Raw genomic sequence first — 18134 nt, 5'->3', positions numbered from 1 at the left:
TTTTTTTCCTATCAGATTATGAAGCGAAGCAGCTATAGCTATAGTGCTGTACAAACAATATTTGTGTATTAATATTAGAGACAAGACTTCCTAAGCATTTTGCAAGACTTGTAATACTTTCCATTTTAGCTCAAGCTGTCTTTTTTTGTTTTCCTCTTATAATAAGCTGGAAAGTTAGATAACATACTGCAACACAGTTCTTGTCAACTTCGCAACTACTGTCTAATACAAGTCCTGCTGCAAAAGTAATATAATATTGGCCCATGATATCAGAAGCAGATGGTGGTGGTATAGCAATAGAGGTTGAACCTTCCCACCAATATCCCATTACATTTTATTGTCATGGAACAAGTGGCAGCAGAAGGGCGATCTGACAAAATGACATTTGACATGGAAGTGCTTATGGAACAGAGGTGTGTCCTAGAATTCTTCCATGCTGAAAAAATGGCACCCATTGACATTTGATGAATGTTTATGGAGACAGTGGATGTGAGCACAGTGAGGTGGTGAGTGGTGCATTTCAACTATGATGACAGCGATGTGGAAGACAAGCCATGCTCCAGATGGCCATACAGATTTTAAGAGTGCAGCATTCAGGCTCTTGTTCATTGCTTAGCTCATGGTGACGACTGAGTTGAAAAATAGTGTTTTGTAGCTGGGAATTTGCTCTGTCAAATAGTGTTATTGTGCTCTTTATATCTGTTGCAGTTTCCATGGAAATACATATGGGACTTTACTTTCAGAGTGACCTATGTACCTTTTACATGAGTGATTCAGCCTGAGGTTATCCTAGATGATACTAAAGGTTAACTTCATATTATGTTTCAGATGGCAAAATTTCCACATGAATAATGACTGCTTGATGCAGATCTTGCATCAAGGCCCTTGCTTGGCCCAAGGAAGGATAACATGGGTGGGAATCCCAGGTGAGGCCAGTAGGGGCTGCAATGTCTCTTTATTATACTCAGGGCTCTTGCATTGGCTTTCTGAACCCCATGGGAGTTACTTAAAGCTGTAATATCTCCAGCCTACTTGTGTAAAAGATAGATTATGCTGAAGAGGAGTTAGTCAAGAATAGGACAAGAATTCATGAAGCCATCAGTTTATGGTTTTACATTAGGTAGCATTATCTACATCAGAATCTTTTATTGTGAATCCTGTTACTTTAGCATATTGTTGATAATATTTTCTACAAGAGAGCTCTCCTTTCTGGTGAAATAGTAAATATGGAGTTCATTAACCATCTTAATAAAGTTAACTATTTTGATATCTGATGAGTAAAGGAACGTAGAGCTGATTTATCAGCACAGCACATTTCTAAGTGGCGATGCTGCAGGGAATTACGGTGATCCTCAAAAATTTCATTGCCTTTGTGAAGGAAGAATTTTTCCACTGTGGTTCTACTTTGTGGTTCTCCTTTGTCATGTGGTGCTGGCAGCTGTGTGCAGTAACAGCTGTTAAGACTTCTCGGTATATGCTCTCTTGAGCAATGTTATACATGTCAAGCATCTGGAAATATGCTTTGAATGGCCCAGACTACTGTTGGCCCAAAGAACAGATGGCTCTTAGATTAACTTTGAGATTGAAATGTTGTAAAGGAAGAAATCGGTGTTTTCAAAATTAACAAGGAGTTGATTTTATAAGCCTGAATTTTATCTGTATTTGTAGAAATATGACTGTGAACTCGTATTTCTATGTAAAAATGAATAGCTGCTCTATGTGTGGCAGAATTACTTTGGATATTAGAAAGTTACGGTGTATATTGTAACGTAGATAGTACTGGTGAACTACACAGAGACACTTCCCTTAATGCTCTTTCTATTTTTGCTTCAGATGGACAACAAATTCCACTTACTATGCTTCAGAGTGGAATACGCTAACCTTTACAAATCCCAAGCCAAGGTCACTTTTTATTGAATTTGTACTGAGATAAAATAGTTGTGGATGTTGTTTGCTTTTTCACCTGAAACATACATTAATCACAGACAGCCAGTTTTACTTTCTTGAAAAATAAAACAGATTTCATAAATTGCCTTCAGAATAGACGCTCCCACCAAACTCAATTCTGACTTCAGTATTTAATAAACCTGGAAAATACCTACATAACACAACTCCCTTAAATCACTGATTCAAACCAAAACTACATTTGTAACTTCAGTAACTTTTCCCTGACTTAGATTACATGTTTTCTTTATGTTATTTCTCTTACTGTGTTCATGGAACTCTGATGTTCTTCTAATGTGGAGCTGATTCTTCTTGAAAGTAATAATAATAAAAAATGATAATCCAGGCTGAATTATTAAGACAAAGACACATCATGGATTTACTTCTCATCTATGCGGATTGCCTCAAGAACAGAGGGAGTTTCATTTTTCTAGCTTACCCTTTTCCCTGCCTCCCTGATAGCAATCTTTGTGAGGCCAAATCCTGGAGTGGAACATACTGTTGGTTTTCCATGTAAAAACAGGGGTTTTGCAATATTTCATCACGTTGATTTCATCACCTTTTTCTATGAACTGCATTTTTGGGATCAAAGGTGCAAGCCAAGTAGCAAGATGATAATAACTGCAAAAAATGATACTATTATTCAGACTTTCTGCAAGCAAGAAGGAATCGAAGAATCTCTGCGAATGTACAGCTATCATACTTTGCTTTTTTTCTTGTGAAGTAAAATGTTATCCTATCGGCTACAGCGTAAAGATTTGTTCACTATAAATCTCTGTTTATTTGTGTGGAATTGCTTTGGTTTTATATTTCCAGTAAAAGAAATAGATATGTATCCTTAATAGAATTATAGTAAGAGGTAATGTAAAACTGACAGATAAAATAGTATACAGTTACTAGTTAAGGTGATTATACTCTTTGCATAAGAATCTTAAATTCTGGTCGGAAAATAAAGCTTCTGTTTTTCTGGCCTGATGAATGTTCAAAGCTTCTGAAAATCACTTAATTTGAAATCAGCCTTATTTCTCCTCGGAAGAAAAAACTTCACCTTGGGTTACTGGTAGAGACAATTCAGAAGTTCAGTGGAGAGAGTGCCAGTGTGGCACATTGCCTTCACGATGGGACATGACAGTGACAAGTGCCAGCAGCTGAGGACATCAAAAGTGCTGAGAGCACCCATACAAGAGGGAAGACTCCTTTGAATCCCTTGCCAGAATTCACTCCAAAAGCCTTGAGGTCAATCCTGTGAGACTCGAAATTATGCCTGAGGTGCATGGAAGTATTTCTGAAGGAACGAAACATTGCTTTAGGTGTGCAACACAACATCAAACAATTTCCTTTAAACTAGTGTTATTGATGTTATTACTGGAGAGTGTTGGTGGATATCTGTTGATTTTTGACTAAGCCTGGATCTCCCTAAAGCTGATCGGAATGCCAGCTGCTTGTCTGTCTTTCAAAATAAGAATATACTGTGTTCTTTTCCCCTGGGAGCTGTGTGGGATAGCGAGGCTTGATGGGAGTGGAGCTGAGCCAAGAAAACAGGTATTAAGCAATGGAGAGTGATTTGTGGCTGAGCAGCTAGGCAATTTGAGGGTGGTGGTGGTGGATGGAGATTATAATGAAAAGGATTAGAATAGGAGTGCAGAGCAACTAACGCCTTGAAAAGGAAGCAAGCCAGAAAGAGTTGTTGAGTGGAGAATGGTGGAAAGTAACTTTGGGGACTGTGAACAAAGAGATGTCCTGCATGTTGTGCATGTGATTACCCTTGGTACCGCAGCCACCCAGTTCTCAAAAACACCTGCTCGTGTAGAGTGTTGTCCATGTTGGTGGATGGGCATTGCAGACTGCGCCTGTAGGCAGCTGCTAGTTGGGGAGCAGGAGGCTGCCCAGAGAGGGGAGGCAGCAAGGAGTGCAGGACCGGGTCCCAGTGGGGCCCCATGGATTTTGCGTGTTGCAGTGTGGCAGGGACTCAGGGAAGAGGAATGAAGGAGGTGAGAAGTAAGACAGAGGCCAACTTCCATGGTTTACGAGGCTGCAGGGATGCACTGAGCCATGGATTTACAGCAACTCTCTTTTTCCAAAACAAGTTTACAGGAAGCGCTATGAATAGAAATTGTTCTGCTAAAGGATGTTGCCTTCTGCTTTCAGTAAAAATTACTTTTGTGATCTTCCAGTTTTGCTCCTCCTCTGCTGACCTAAGACCTCTTATTGCATGTGTTTACTTACAAGACAAAACTGGAATTTCTCTGTTTTGATAGAAGCCATAATCCAACAGCTCCTGCTGTCTCAGCACTGCTTCTTGTAAGGTCTTGGTGGGTTATGAGAAGAAATGTGCCTTATTTGTATTCTCATAAAGCACAAAAATATGCAGTCGTGAATAATTTATTTTATTGACATCTTATTTATGCGGCACAGACATTCACACTAACATCTAGAGAGCCTAGATTATATGCAGAAAGCATACAAATTTATTAAAGTAGATATATGAAGAAGGTGGTTACATAAGAGACAATCACCATAATATACAGCTTAAAGGCACTGTCATTAAAAATATATGTAAATGATTTAAAACAGTACATAATGCAAGAGAGGGTTTTAGGTATCACAGGAATCCAGTCAGAAAAGCAGGACATTCACTTTGCATATGATAAAGAGATTGACCTGTTGGTCTGCTAATTATCTGCTTTACTTGACAGTTTCCCACGATTGAAATTCCTGCTCCCTAGGCTGCTAGAGAGCAGGGTGGTGTGATGTTCAAGTGAATACATATGATGAGGAGCTATGTCAGCGCAACTCACTTCAGTACACTCCCTTCTTACTCATGGCACAGCACTATCTTGGAAGAGATCTTGCTTTCTCTTTCAGGGAAATTGTAAGTGCGTAACTATCTAATCTGAGTCAAAAAAGAGAGGAGAGTACTGGGTCTGGTGGCCAGGTAATGTTCTTTTGGTCACAGTTTCCTTTCTGAAAAAGCTCTCACTGCAGTAATAAGGAGAGAAGATACTGATCAAAGCTTTATATTGGGGATTGCAAGTACTGCAATACTGGAAACTTTATACTAGTGCTGTTGAAAACAAAATAAACAAACAAACAAAACAATTATCCTGATCAGGATACTTCTCCTTCCTGTCTGTTTTGTGGTTTCTAAAATCCCTTTGAAATGTTGTACCTGAAGATTGGTAGCTGTATTTCTTTCCAGGCCATATTGATTAACTGGCAGAGTGAGTTTTTTTTCCAACACACTGATGATTTAGCTCAAAAGAAGAAGAAGGATTTGCCTTCAAATGAAGCAAGCTTAGATAACTCTGAGTTTGGAAAGAAGAGTTGCTTTTCATTCTCTGTAAGTGTCAGCAGTAAAATTGAAGTCAAATCTTGAATACACTAGTGTATGTATACTTGTATTCTGTACTGGAGTACAATACCACCAGTCTTATAGGAAAGCAACAATAGGGGAAAACTAATCTCTCCATTTATCTTACATTGCCTTTCAGAACAGAGTTATGCAGAAGATCTCCCAGTGAGTTTTCTTTGTGGTTTTGCCCTGGATCTTGGTTCTACACATGCACAAATTTTCTCCTTTCTTTCATAGGTGCAATTTACATTTAGTATTTTGTCTGAACTCGCTTTGGTCTGGCACTATTTTTTTTTATTCTTTTTTTTTATTTTTTTTAGTTGGAGATTATGTCTGGCTAGTGACATTGCTTACTGCTGCCCATTCTGGAAAAGTATTCAGCTGGAAGAGTCTAATTCCCCACGTGTTGATTGCCACCATGACGACAGCCAGACCAATCAGATTTACTCCCAGACCAGCTATCACCTGCAAAAACAAAATTTATTAGAATACGTCAGTGATGCTTGATCAAAATCAGTTAAAATAGAAACAGAGAAGGCAAAGAAGGTAACAGTGGGCATGATGAAGAACCCTGATGGAATATATTTGTATGTACTTATATGTATAGTAATAAAATACATATATACTAATTTCTAAAACAAATAGAAATAAAGGACTGAAAAGGACTGAGTATTATGTATCAGAATGTAAGCTGTGAGAATATTCAGGAGTGATAGTCAGAGGTTGATGCAGCTCATCAGAAAACTGCTTAGTTTATTGCTTGAACTTCTCAATCACATAATCAGAATGGGATTTTAAACCACACATAGAAGAGGAATAACTGCATGATTGGTGATAATCGTGTGATTCAGTGTGGAACGACATGATAAAACTGATTCCTTGTAGTCTCCTGTCTTCCCTAAGCACCCTACTGTTCAGTCTGCTTCTTCTGCAATTGCCATTGTGCTTGTTCTAACAGGTCAGCACAAACTCTTGTGTACTCCTGTTGTTTGATACCTGTTTGACCATTATGTTCAAAAATACAAAGATGAGAAATATTTATATCCTACAGTAGGTGTCTAACTGTTCTTAACCTGTCACCTCTGTGGCATAGCAGCAGAGTAGACAAGTATGACCTTATTAACTCCAGTACCATCATCATTATTATAAGCTACTGTGCATGGGTACAAGGCACAGGGATTGCATGAAGAATGGGAGGATATACCCAATCTCAGAACTCACCATATCTTTAATCTGGCAATGCCCATAACTGAAGACAATGGCATTTGGAGGATTACCCACGGGCAGCATCACCGCAAAGGAGATACACATGGTGACAGGAATCAGGGTGTATAAAGGGTTGATAAGCAGGGTTTCTGACTGGAAGGAGAGGAGCAGGGAGAGAAGTTTTACTTAACCAGTAACAGCCAGTGCTCATAAATAAGATGAAAAAAACTTATCCGGTTCATATAAAGATAATAAGGCTATGAATCTCAGCTCCCTCATTTTTACACATAAGCATGAAAGTATTTCTGTTTGTTTGGTGGGAAAATGGTGTAATTTGGAGCTGGTAAACCTCAGAGGATTTCTGTTAAGCTATTTAGCACTAAAATAACTCCACAGTGGTTGCAGATTGCTACTGTTAGGCCATCCTTTATTTCCTACTTGTTCCCCATGTCATTCTATGCTGTGTGTTCTTGATCTGATCACTGAGTATTGCTTCAGTCGTTCTCCAAGACAGATCACAAGAGGTTGGCATTATGGTTTGTTTTTTTATTTCAGCTGCTAAAGATACTTAAACAATTCTTAAAGTCTTCCTAACTATGGTTAAGAAAGAACTGTAGAATCACAGAACCATTAAGATTGGAAAAGACCTCTAATATTATTTAGTTCAACCTTCCACCTACCACCAGTATTGCTTACTTAAACCATGTTTTGCAGTACCAAATCTACAAATTCCTCAAACACTCAACCATCTCTCTGGGCAGCCTGTTCCATTGCCTGACTATTGTTTTGAAGAATAAATGTTTCCTAATATCCAACCTAAACTTCCCCTGGCACAACTTGAGGCCATTCCCTCTCATCCTATCATTGTTACCTGGGAGAAGTCAATTCCTACCTCACCACAACCTCCTTTCAGGGAGTCATAGAGAACTATAAGATCTTCCCTGAGCCCTCCTGTGCTCCACACTGAACAATTGCAATTTTCTCAGCCTGTCCCCATAATTTTTGTGCTTGAGATTCCTCACCAGTTTTGTTGCCCTTCTTTGAATACCTCCTCCCAGGGCCTCAATGCCCTTTTTGTAGTGAGAGGCTCAAAACTGAACACAGTACTAAAGGTGCAGCCTCAGCACGGCTAAATACAGAGGGACAATTACCTCCCTGTTCCTGATGGCAACACTATTTCTGATACAAGCCAGGACCCCTTTGGCCTTGGCCACCTGGGCACACTGCTGGCTCGTCTTCAGCCGAGCACCAAGAAACACCCCCAGATTCCTTCCCTCCAATCAATCAATAAATATATAAATATCAATAAAGATATACAGGACAAGCTTGAATACTGACCCCTGGGGAACACTGCTTGTGACTGACTGCCAGCTCCGTTTAACTCTATTCACCAAGACTCTCTGGACCCAGCCCTCCAGCCAGTTTTTTACCCAGCAAAGAGTGTACTTATCCAAGCCATGTGCTGCCTGCTTTCTCCAGGAGATTACTGTGGGAGACAGTGTCAAAGGCTTTACTGAAGTCTAGGTAGACTATGTCTCTCATCCACCAGGTGGGACACCTGTTTGTAGGAGATGAGGTTGATCACGCAGGAGCTGCCTTTCATGAACCCACACTGTCTGGGCCCAATTTCCTGGTTGTCCTGCACATACCATGTGATTACACTCAAGAGGATCTGTTCCATAACCTTTCCCAGCACCAAGGTCAAGCTGACCAGCCCGTAGTTCCCCAGATCCTCCTTGTTGTAAATGGGAGTCACATGGCAAGCTTCCATTCATCTGGGACCCAGCTGTCTGTGGTCCAGATTTGCACTGTGAGGAGGCAGTACTGGTGGAACATACTTTCAGAGCGATCTAAAGAATTGTTCTTGCATTAGACCCTTCACAAGTGGTGAAATTTTGTATTTTAGTCTGTGTTGCTGTAGCCTAGTTCTACGGCAGAGGGAAACCATATTCTCAAGGCTAACTGAAGAGGAAAGCATCTCCAAGTTACTTTCAGAGTCAAAAAAGAAAGCCTGACATCTTAAGACGTCAGTTCAGAATACTTAAATAGATTACCACTCTAAATTTCTCTTAGAAGAGTCTCTGTGGAGCACAGAGATAAATCTGTACTCATAAGCCATACTAACACAATTATTTATTTTCATCTGATCCTATATTCATATTGTCTCAGAGTTGTTCACATGATGTACTCAGGGACCATCTCATAAAATTGTTATAGCAGGTAACCACAATTCATGTTCTACATTCTTAGTAAGAAAAACTACACATTACATAAAAGAAAAGAAATGAGACAGTTTTTTGGAGCTGTTATTCCAATATAGAACTAAATTTGCATCTCTTTTCTCTGCTTTTGATACCAATATCCAGACTTTTTCTCTGTTTCTTACAATAATCTCTGCTTGTGATGTTGTGTTGTGTGTGCTTACCAGATCAATCTATCCCCTTGAGCCCATTTTAATCTGATTATATGAAATTCTTTATTAGTCTTTCCTTACATGTGGTGAGTGGATAACTACTAACTTATGAATAATGTATTTAAAATAACATGTTTGAAGGTTTATTTAGACTTCACATCATACGCTTCAATTGCATGGTCACCTTTCCTTGTATTTAGTCTATCTATCTCTCATAGCAGGAGCTATGTTTTTATATTGTTCTAGAGGTCTTGAATAAATTTATCAGGACAAAAGTTGCCTTTCAGGTGGTTGTTGTGAGGTTATTTTTTGTTAGGTTGGTTTTTTGGGGGGTGTGGAGTTGGGGAATGAAGGCTAAATTTCTTGTGATCTGAGTGCCACTGATCTAACAGAAAACAACAGATTAAAACTGCTGTTGTTTATACTCACCATGCTGCATAAAATAGGTAGAAATATGGTTATGGTTGCTGGATTGCTAACAAACTCTGTTACCAGGGACACTAAAATACAGGCCAATAGAGTTACAGCCCAGTAGGGAAGGCTGCTCAGGGACAGCATTTGGCGTCCAATCCATGTAGAGAGGCCAGAAGTCTGAGGAAAGGACATAAGCACAACAGTGACTAAGTACATGTTTGTTAACCAGATTGTTTTCTTCAGGATAGTCAGAGAATGTCACCAGCAAGTAAACAAAATTAAGATCAGTCTTTTCTCCATTACCTTTTATTCAGTAAACTGGATTTCAGTGTAACGACTGAAAAAGAATTGTCCATAGTACCACAGAGATACATTTGACAGTTAATAACTTGATTCTGCACCAAGGCTGATTTTTCCCCTTTCTTCAGTATATGAACTGAATTATTATAGATTGGTAATGAAGGACTGCATAATGTTGGCAGAATTTTGAGATGAAGATATACAGATTTAGTTGCCTACACATAGGTCTCTGCAGGAGAGCTAGGTGTGTATTCATAAATTGTACTGCAAGGAGATGTCTTCAGTACAGCCCAGAGCATGATTTGTCTTATCAGCACTAGGAGCATGACTGTTTCCTAAATATGAGCATCCTGTGGAAGCTGAGATGTTTTCCCCAAGCTGCTTAGCTGCTCATTGAGAAAGGGTCCCACAGATGTGTCCCTCAGATCCTTTCACTTCTCCCTGCCATGTTGGAATATCTAGTTCTTCCAGAGCATCTGAAACGGCAATAGAAGGCTATGCTTACAAAACTGATTCGGCCCTGCCTATCTTTGTTAGCTAGGTAGCTTTTTGTTGAGGGAGCAGGTGTACAAACTTGAAAGTTTCTGCACTGTAATCCCAATCTGGAGCACATACAAAAGGATAGAAATTCAGGGTTTTTTTTTGTTTGTTTGTTTGTTTGTTTGTTTGTTGCTGTTGTTGTTGTTGCTGCTGTTTTTTTAAGCAGGGGAATATAATCTAAATCAGTACCTTGCATCCAGCTGCTAAAGCATAACCACCTCCAACCAACACTACAATTTCCCAGGGCATGGTCTTCTGGAAGTCCTTCCAGGTGATGATGGGGTCCAGTGTGTTGGTGTTTGTTGGCCTTTCAGCATCTCCTATATCAAAATAAGGCACATGCATGATCAACACTGACCTGGCATTTATGCAAAGTCTTCGCTAGTAATAATGCAATATTCATGGGAATTATCTTGAGAACTTTCTATGAGAGGTGAAAAAGAGTTTAGTTTATTTCTCTGGTTATCTCAGCTTCAGAAATTGCATCATACTGATTCCAAATATTCTGACCTCTCCTTGGCTGCTCTGTTGATGTGAATAGTTGTAAACCCTTCTGCTTTATGCTACAGCCTTTCAAGAGACAATCTTCTCAGTTGTGTATGCACGTGCGAATTATGTGTAGATTATAAAGATGAAGATACAATGGGATTATTTTCTCAAAGGAAGGCATTTCCTCTTTCCACTAAGTCATGAAGTTTAATAATGTGCATTTATGTTCCTAGGCTTTAGCTGATGACAGTTTGCTGAGATGCTTGAGTATATTATGGAAGTAAGAGATAGAGGGTGTTATTTTTCCTATATTTTGCATGTATTTCAGTATAAAACCCAAACATATCTATACACATTTGTAATTTTTACATAACACTATGCAGGAAATTATGTTTTCATAAATGATTGCTGAAAGTCTGGCACAGCAGACTGATCATCACTTCTGAACATCATCAAAAATGAACGCTAATAATTAATCATTATTATTACTGGGATAACAGCAAGAGAAGCATTGCCAAAAATTACAACTGCCAGACAGTAACAACTGTTACCTTTTTTACATCTTTTTACGAGATTATCATTTACTTCTTCCATACAAATAAAGACTAAATTATTTACTAGATGTTATCTTCAGCCAATTTTTCAAATCTCTGCATTCTCAAAATAGAACTACATCTCAATCTTTCCTAAAACTCTTTCTTAAATTTTGAAAACTCTATAAATACAGATAAAACCTGTTGGTAATCTGCTAGATAAGACCACATAAATAAAAGTACAGGAAAACAAGAGGAGATTGATGTAAGAGATGGTATCAGAGGAAATACCTCTACAATTCCACAATTAATATGTATTCATCAAACGTTTTGCAGAAACTAGAAAAACGTAATTAAAGAAAAACATGCCAGATCTCTTTCTTGCCACATGTACTTTACCTTTTTCTTTTTTTCCAAAACATGGCTTTTTTGCTGGAATGAGGAAAAGGAGGAAACCAAGAAAAACAGAAACAGTGGCATCAGTCCGGTAACCTTTCCTGAGAAAGAAGCAGTGGGGTTATCATAAAAACATGCTTACAAAGCCTTTGTAAAGTATCTCTTAGCAGTTACACAATCCCAGAATTGCAACACAACTGAGGTTGGAAGGGACCTCTGGAGATCACCAGGTCCAAACCTGTTCTCTAGCATTTAGAGCTGAATTTTTATTTCCACATCTGAAGTCTTAGCAACAGCCTTCTAGAAAAATATATCTTCACAACAAGGATACAAATAAGATTTTTATTCAATATAGCAATATGTATTTAGCTAATTGCAATTCATGTCGATATTTTTTAACTTTCTAGTGAAAAAAGATATCCCTTTTTGTTTTAAAATTTATTAACTTTGATGTACAGAAAAACAATATGCTTACTAGAAACAGTAAACAGTAAACGCATTCTCAGGAAAAGGCAAACCTAAATGATCCTTAAAAGTGAACAAGACTGTTTTTAAATTAAACTTCTAAAACTCAGTTTGATAATATATTTTCAGATGTGTCAAACTACAAGTACCCTCAGGAAATCCCAAAAGTAAAGACGATTTTTCAGTCAAAATCGGGATAACTTGTCAAAATAATTTTATACAATAGAAACCGGAAGAAAATTCAACTTCATTTATTTAATCTTTGGTATGTATTCTTTGTTAATGTTACTTAAATAGATTTTTTTCAATATTACCTACAATAAAAAAATAACATTACTTGTTTCAATTTTCTGTCTAATATTCAACTAAAATATTTTCTTGATAAACTTTATTTTCTCAAACATACACTGTTTTGTCAAAATATTATTCTTTCAGTATAAAATTAAAAAAAAACCAACAAATTTTAATTTGAATTATACAATCAATATATTCCAGTGATACCATCTCTATGAATGCATTAAACTTTAGCACCTGCCCTTCCTACTTATTGCATTGAAAATATGTTTTAATTTGTCTGCTTAGTTCCCTCTGCTTTACTCGTAAGCAAGAATACAATTTGCTGCTGTGTGAACAGCTGTAGTTTAAAAAGCAGAAATAAGTATTCAATTTTCACTACCTTGTTAGAAGTGGATAATAACATTTCATAGACAAAACTTATGGCATAAAGTCTGAAGATGTAGTTGCTTAAGGAACTTCACTTACTTTTCAAAAAATGACGACCAGCCTGGTACAAAGCCGGGCTCACGAGTAAACCAAAGCAAGGTCATCAGGATGAAGAAAAATCCAGTCACCATCTCGGGATAGCTAGAAACAAAACCAACCAAACTAACTATACAGGTGTCAGTCTGAAAACCTGAGAGCAGATTTGAGAAGAAATAAGGAATTAGAAAGGTTTATAACAGAAGAAGTAAAAAACATAAGGAAATTAGAAAAAAAAAATCATTTGAATTAAGGAATTCTGCATTTGGCTCTCAACTGAAAACCAACTAAACTCAGTAAAAACAGGCTAAAATATCATTATTTTCAATTCAGTTGTTCATTGGCAGGAGCTAAAGGAAAATATAATATATATTTATAAATGCTTGTTATGTATTTGCATCATTATCTGTAACGTGGAAAGAAGGTAAAGTTCATGTTTCTATTCTTCTGTAAGCACTTCGTACTGAACCTTTTAAAAAGTGTAGTAAGCATAGTTATGCTTATAACAATATATAGCAATATTTGCCAATCAAAATGTAAACCCATACCAATATTTTTGCACGTAGTTCTGCCTAGTCAGGCAAATTCCCGAGGTCTGTTTTACCTGACATTCCCCAGTTTCTTATATTCTTCATGAATTCTTCTCTCTGACATTTCTTCCCGTTTTGTTTTCCTCTTCTTGCTCACAGAACAGGTTTCCTTAAAACTGAGGTAAATAGCACAGTAAAATTAGACAATGGCATGAAGTGAAAAGCTGTAAGAAAAATAACAATAAAGAAACAAACTGAAAACTTCAGTTGCAATTCTTCTTGGGTAAAGATGTGATTTTTGGGCAAGGCCTCGTGGCAGTGGGAAGGGAAACTATTGCTTGTGATGTTTGTGTAGTCTATTTTCCAGGTCTTTCTGAGAAACAGTCTTAGACATGGTATGAAGGTCCTTGTGGAGCCTTGTCTAATCCTGACTGGTATCACTGAACCTCCCCGGGCTGTAGCTGAACTCCCTTTCTGTAGGCTTCCTCAGATGGCTGCTGGTGGCTAGATTTTGTCCAGTGCCCAAAATCTCCAAAGGCTAGGTCTAGTTTACACTATCCCATAGAAAGACTATGATCAACTATCAATAGATTTATTGGGTATGAAGGATTTATATGCCTTCTATGAGGACCAAGGGTAGCCAATGTTCATATGTCCTGGTCTGGCTTCTGAGTCCAAGTTTCAATTGAACGTTCAGGATTAACTAAGTAATGATAAAAGGTATGCTGGAGAACCCAATAGTTTTCATAGTTTGTCTGCTTCTACTCTTCTTAACGTTCTCCAAACCAAGAGCAAGACCTTATTGCTTCTGCCACAGAGACCAAGACAGTCAATATGTTTTCTCCTGATGAAGAATGTCTGTACATCTGTCAGGTAAATACAAGCACAAGTGCATTTAACATTTGAATACGTTTAAACTTGCTATACATTTATATGCAAATTAGGCAAAACTGCTAGCCTTCACATTATAGCAAAGCATCTGTAATTGAAAGGAATATTCTTTCAAGTTCACATAAAAATTTTCTGTTTATTCCTTCCTACTGTGTCACTTTGCTATGCTTTGGGCCACAACTCTGCTTTTTTGCATCACCTGTACCATCTATTAGACGAGGTGTATGGGGTGGGTTGAGAAACTTCTGCAGCTAAGCCTAAAATAGGTTGCAGCAGCTGTGAAGTTAGTATGTCGAGGGTGAAATGGTATGGTTTTTAAGTTTCTTTTATTTTAATGTCTCCTTTGTTGCCCCACAAGAGTGAGACCTATGCTACCACATTGGCCAAACGGTGTGTTTGACGAAGGTCAAATTATCTGCATAGTTTGGGTAGCTAAAGATTCAGGTAGACCATTTCTGATGAACAAAAACATCTCAGTTTTCATGCCCCTTGCAACTGAGTACCTATGTATCTCTTGTTTTAGACACACAGCACTCTTGCGCACATTTAAATTTCTTTGCAAATTTTGCTCTTAGACTCCAGTAAAATTCACCAGCAGTCATGCAGCTGCTGGAGGAGAAAGGGAATATGCTTTTTAACTGCCACTTCCATAATGACAATTCTACTCCCAGCTCTGCTTTTTTGGCAATAATTGTTTGGTGGGTCTATTCTCCATCCCCTTTGAGTTAGTCTAGAGCCTACAACAAAAGTCTGAAATGTTTCAATCAGTCCAAGTCAGAATGACAACACTGGGCTTCCTAGGAAAAAGAACATGCAACATGAACATTATGGGAATTCAATAAACATTTATATATAAGCATTAACAGCTGTTCCAACACGTTCTCAGTGTTGTGAGGCTTAGGAGTATGTGAAGTTATAATGTTGTATCCACATGCTTAACATAACGCATTCTTTAATGACTTTAAATGAACAAAGATTTAAGAGGTTTGGAACCAACTAGCACTTCTCAAGAAGTCAATAATAGTTCAGTCCCTGGTATTATCTACAAAAACATTAATCAGCATGAGGTCTTGGATGCAGTGTGGAATTTCAGTGGTTTTTATTTTAAAAAGCAGAAAGTAATTAAGGTAGTGTTAGGGCTTGTTTCAAGATTAAATAAATAAATAATTTTTTTTTTAAAAAATAGAAAGAAAAAGAGATTTATTTTAGCCTTTTAATTTGGAACCAAAAGGCTCAGGGGACTGTCTGAAGGACATGGAAGTTATTCACCTCTAAATTACCTCTTAAAATCTACCCAAGGTCAGCTGTAAGCAGAATTGATTATCATTTTATACACTGTCATCGGTGAAATAAATTAGTGATGTCAGTTCATCTTACTTTTAAGAGTAAATTAAATCAAATTAAGGCCACTTTAATTCTGAATAAATATGTATGCAATACATTTTAATGCAGATTAACTAATTCACTCTAAATGCATATACTTTGTCAATTTTCATTAACTTTGCTGAGTGCCTCTGCAAAGAGAATATATGATACAAATGATATAGGAGACCAGAAATTGTTCTTGTTTCGGGACTCAGGAACCTGCTGGTATCAAGGGGTATTTACCTCTTAGCCTAAGAGTTATTTTTCCTTTAAAATCAAATACATGAATTGAATTTGTTTACCATTAATTTGAACTGTCTTATATTAACTTCATCTATCTGAAGGCAGGTCAATTGTTCAACTACTGTTATTTTTTCCTATTCATCTTTTCAGTTGTACCTTTTCAAAAGGACTTTTATCAAGATTTTTGGCCCATGATGAGACCCAATTATGAGAGTTTAAATAAAAAAAAAAAAAAATCAGTTGAGTGCATAGTAAAGATTTCCATCACCAATACCTAAACAGTTCACTTTTACACAACAATAATGTGCACTGCTGCCTATCCGTCACAACTAAAAAATATTATTTCCTCTTGTAATTGTTTCTGTCAAGAAGGAAGTTGTACCTCAGCTTTAATCATTTGAACTAGAAAAGCTCTTATGAGATCCATTCTAATGAGATCAGTGATGCCCTGTTTTGTTATCAGTACATCTTGAATATCTTGCACTCACTTGCAGCCCAAGAACAGCCAATGCATCCAGAACCAAGTAAGGACCAACATGATGAGGGAAATGGGGAAACTGAACAAAAACCAGGTTCCAAAATTCACCACTTCAGCATTTGGGTATTGGCTGTAAAGAAAAAAAAACAACAACACAAAAACAGTATGTAAGAGTTTAGAATGGCAAAAGGATATTTCCAATATGTACAGAAGTACAAACATATATTTATGTTCATATATGTTATAGCATGGAAGAAAAAAATTCATCAGTATATAAATGTGACAAACAAAATACTTGTTCATAGTAAAGCCATGTGTCAATAAATGCCAGTCACTGACCATGCCTGAGATGAGCCAGATAGAACTTCACACCTTTAAGACCATATGGTCTGGATTCTCTATCCAATTTCAAATATCATTGCAATTACCAAGAATTAAATTCTGTCTCTATCTGAGTTTATTGTTCAAAGTCTTTCTAGTGTCAGTAGAACTAAGAATGATTTCACTCAGAATCTCTATATATGTCTTATTCTGGACCACAAAAATGATCACTATAGTCTGCTAGGTTCTGACAAAGATGTCTGATATATGCATTTGGTGGAAGTGTCAAAAAAGCGTGGACTTCAGAGGTGTTGTGAAATCCAAATTCATGGGCTAAAGATGGGTTCTGAATTTAGTTATCATTGCTGCCACCATTTCAAAAAGTCAAATGCAGGATAATGTTACAGCCATGGCAGTAGATGATCAGAATCAGGCGTGAGCCTGGTTACAGATCAGTGTGAGAGGAGAACTTCCATCAGCCTTCTGACAGAGATGACATTCATGCCTTCGAGAGCTCTGGGCATATGTGATAGAGGAAATACTTAGCTCAGAGCTGCTTCCCATCATCCATGAAGCAAAGGTGTAAGGCCACACTTCTAAATGTACATATATCTGCACTGCATGTTAAACAGCACAAGTATTACCAATGACGCCTCTAGGTTCACCATGAGAACCAGCTTTCTATGAAGCCAAAAAGTAACTTGAAGCAAGTTTTATGACTTTTCATCTTTTGCACAGATTTCCCTTTTTCTTCATTCTTCTGTCTGCATGGTTTTAGTGTTTAATTTCTGAAGGTGTCTGCTGCTTTCTTGATAATCAGTTTTTCATATCAGAAATTGCTCAAGAGAAATGTTGAGAAATTTTTCTTTTGCATGGGAGAAAGATATGGATATGTATTAACTTAAGCTCCCCCTTACAATCTTTAATCATTGGAAAAAATGTTAGAGTAGGGGAAGAAACAAAATTGTCTTTAGAGAGATCATCTTAGAAAAGTTCCCTGAGAGAATAAATAACTCACAGGGAAAACCACAGAGATGATAATGACCAATCATATTTTCACCCACAGTGTCACTTACTTGTTGAAGTGCTCTAAAAATATGAGGCTAGTTGAAGTCCCTATGATGGTTGTCAGTCCTCCAATGGTTGCTGCATAGGAGATACTCAGTGAGAGGCATTTGCAGATCATGTGGTCATGTCTGGACTGATACCGGTACTTAGTGCTCAGGTCCAGTTCAGAGGGCTTAGGAGGCAGGACTAGTATCTGAGCCTGTGAGGGGATACATTGATCAGGAGAGAAAGAGATTAGAACAGCAGCCCGCTCCCAGTTTTCTCTAATGCCACGGTGCTACTAATAAGAGGGAGCAGATTTTTTTCTTCATTGCTATTAGTTGGGATCAGAACTAGAAACCTGTCGCGGAGCCTGAAATCGCCTGGTCTGTGGCAGAAATATGGAATAGACAGTAATCGGACTTCTGGCCACAGTTTGGGTCAGCTC

The 18134-nt window shown here is 37.7% G+C and overlaps 1 protein-coding gene across 1 annotated transcript in view; it reads right to left on the bottom strand.

The window, feature by feature from the left end:
- Positions 1-4123: 4123 nt before the first annotated feature.
- The window catches only part of SLC13A4 (solute carrier family 13 member 4), a 29585-nt gene continuing 15574 nt past the window's right edge, over positions 4124-18134 (bottom strand). Inside the window, exons 7-15 of the mRNA XM_031553598.1 lie at positions 17716-17906; positions 16329-16448; positions 13416-13517; positions 12815-12916; positions 11591-11688; positions 10359-10486; positions 9345-9506; positions 6518-6655; positions 4124-5761 (exon numbers count right to left, since the gene is read on the bottom strand). Coding sequence (XP_031409458.1) covers positions 5624-5761; positions 6518-6655; positions 9345-9506; positions 10359-10486; positions 11591-11688; positions 12815-12916; positions 13416-13517; positions 16329-16448; positions 17716-17906 — 1179 coding nt within the window. The 3' untranslated portion in view covers positions 4124-5623. The remainder of the gene's footprint in view (positions 5762-6517; positions 6656-9344; positions 9507-10358; positions 10487-11590; positions 11689-12814; positions 12917-13415; positions 13518-16328; positions 16449-17715; positions 17907-18134) is intronic.

Source organism: Meleagris gallopavo, chromosome 1 (assembly GCF_000146605.3).
Source record: "Meleagris gallopavo isolate NT-WF06-2002-E0010 breed Aviagen turkey brand Nicholas breeding stock chromosome 1, Turkey_5.1, whole genome shotgun sequence".
NCBI lineage: Eukaryota > Metazoa > Chordata > Aves > Galliformes > Phasianidae > Meleagris > Meleagris gallopavo.
Note: the sequence above shows the minus strand (reverse complement) of the source record. Positions and strands in the feature narration are given on the sequence as shown.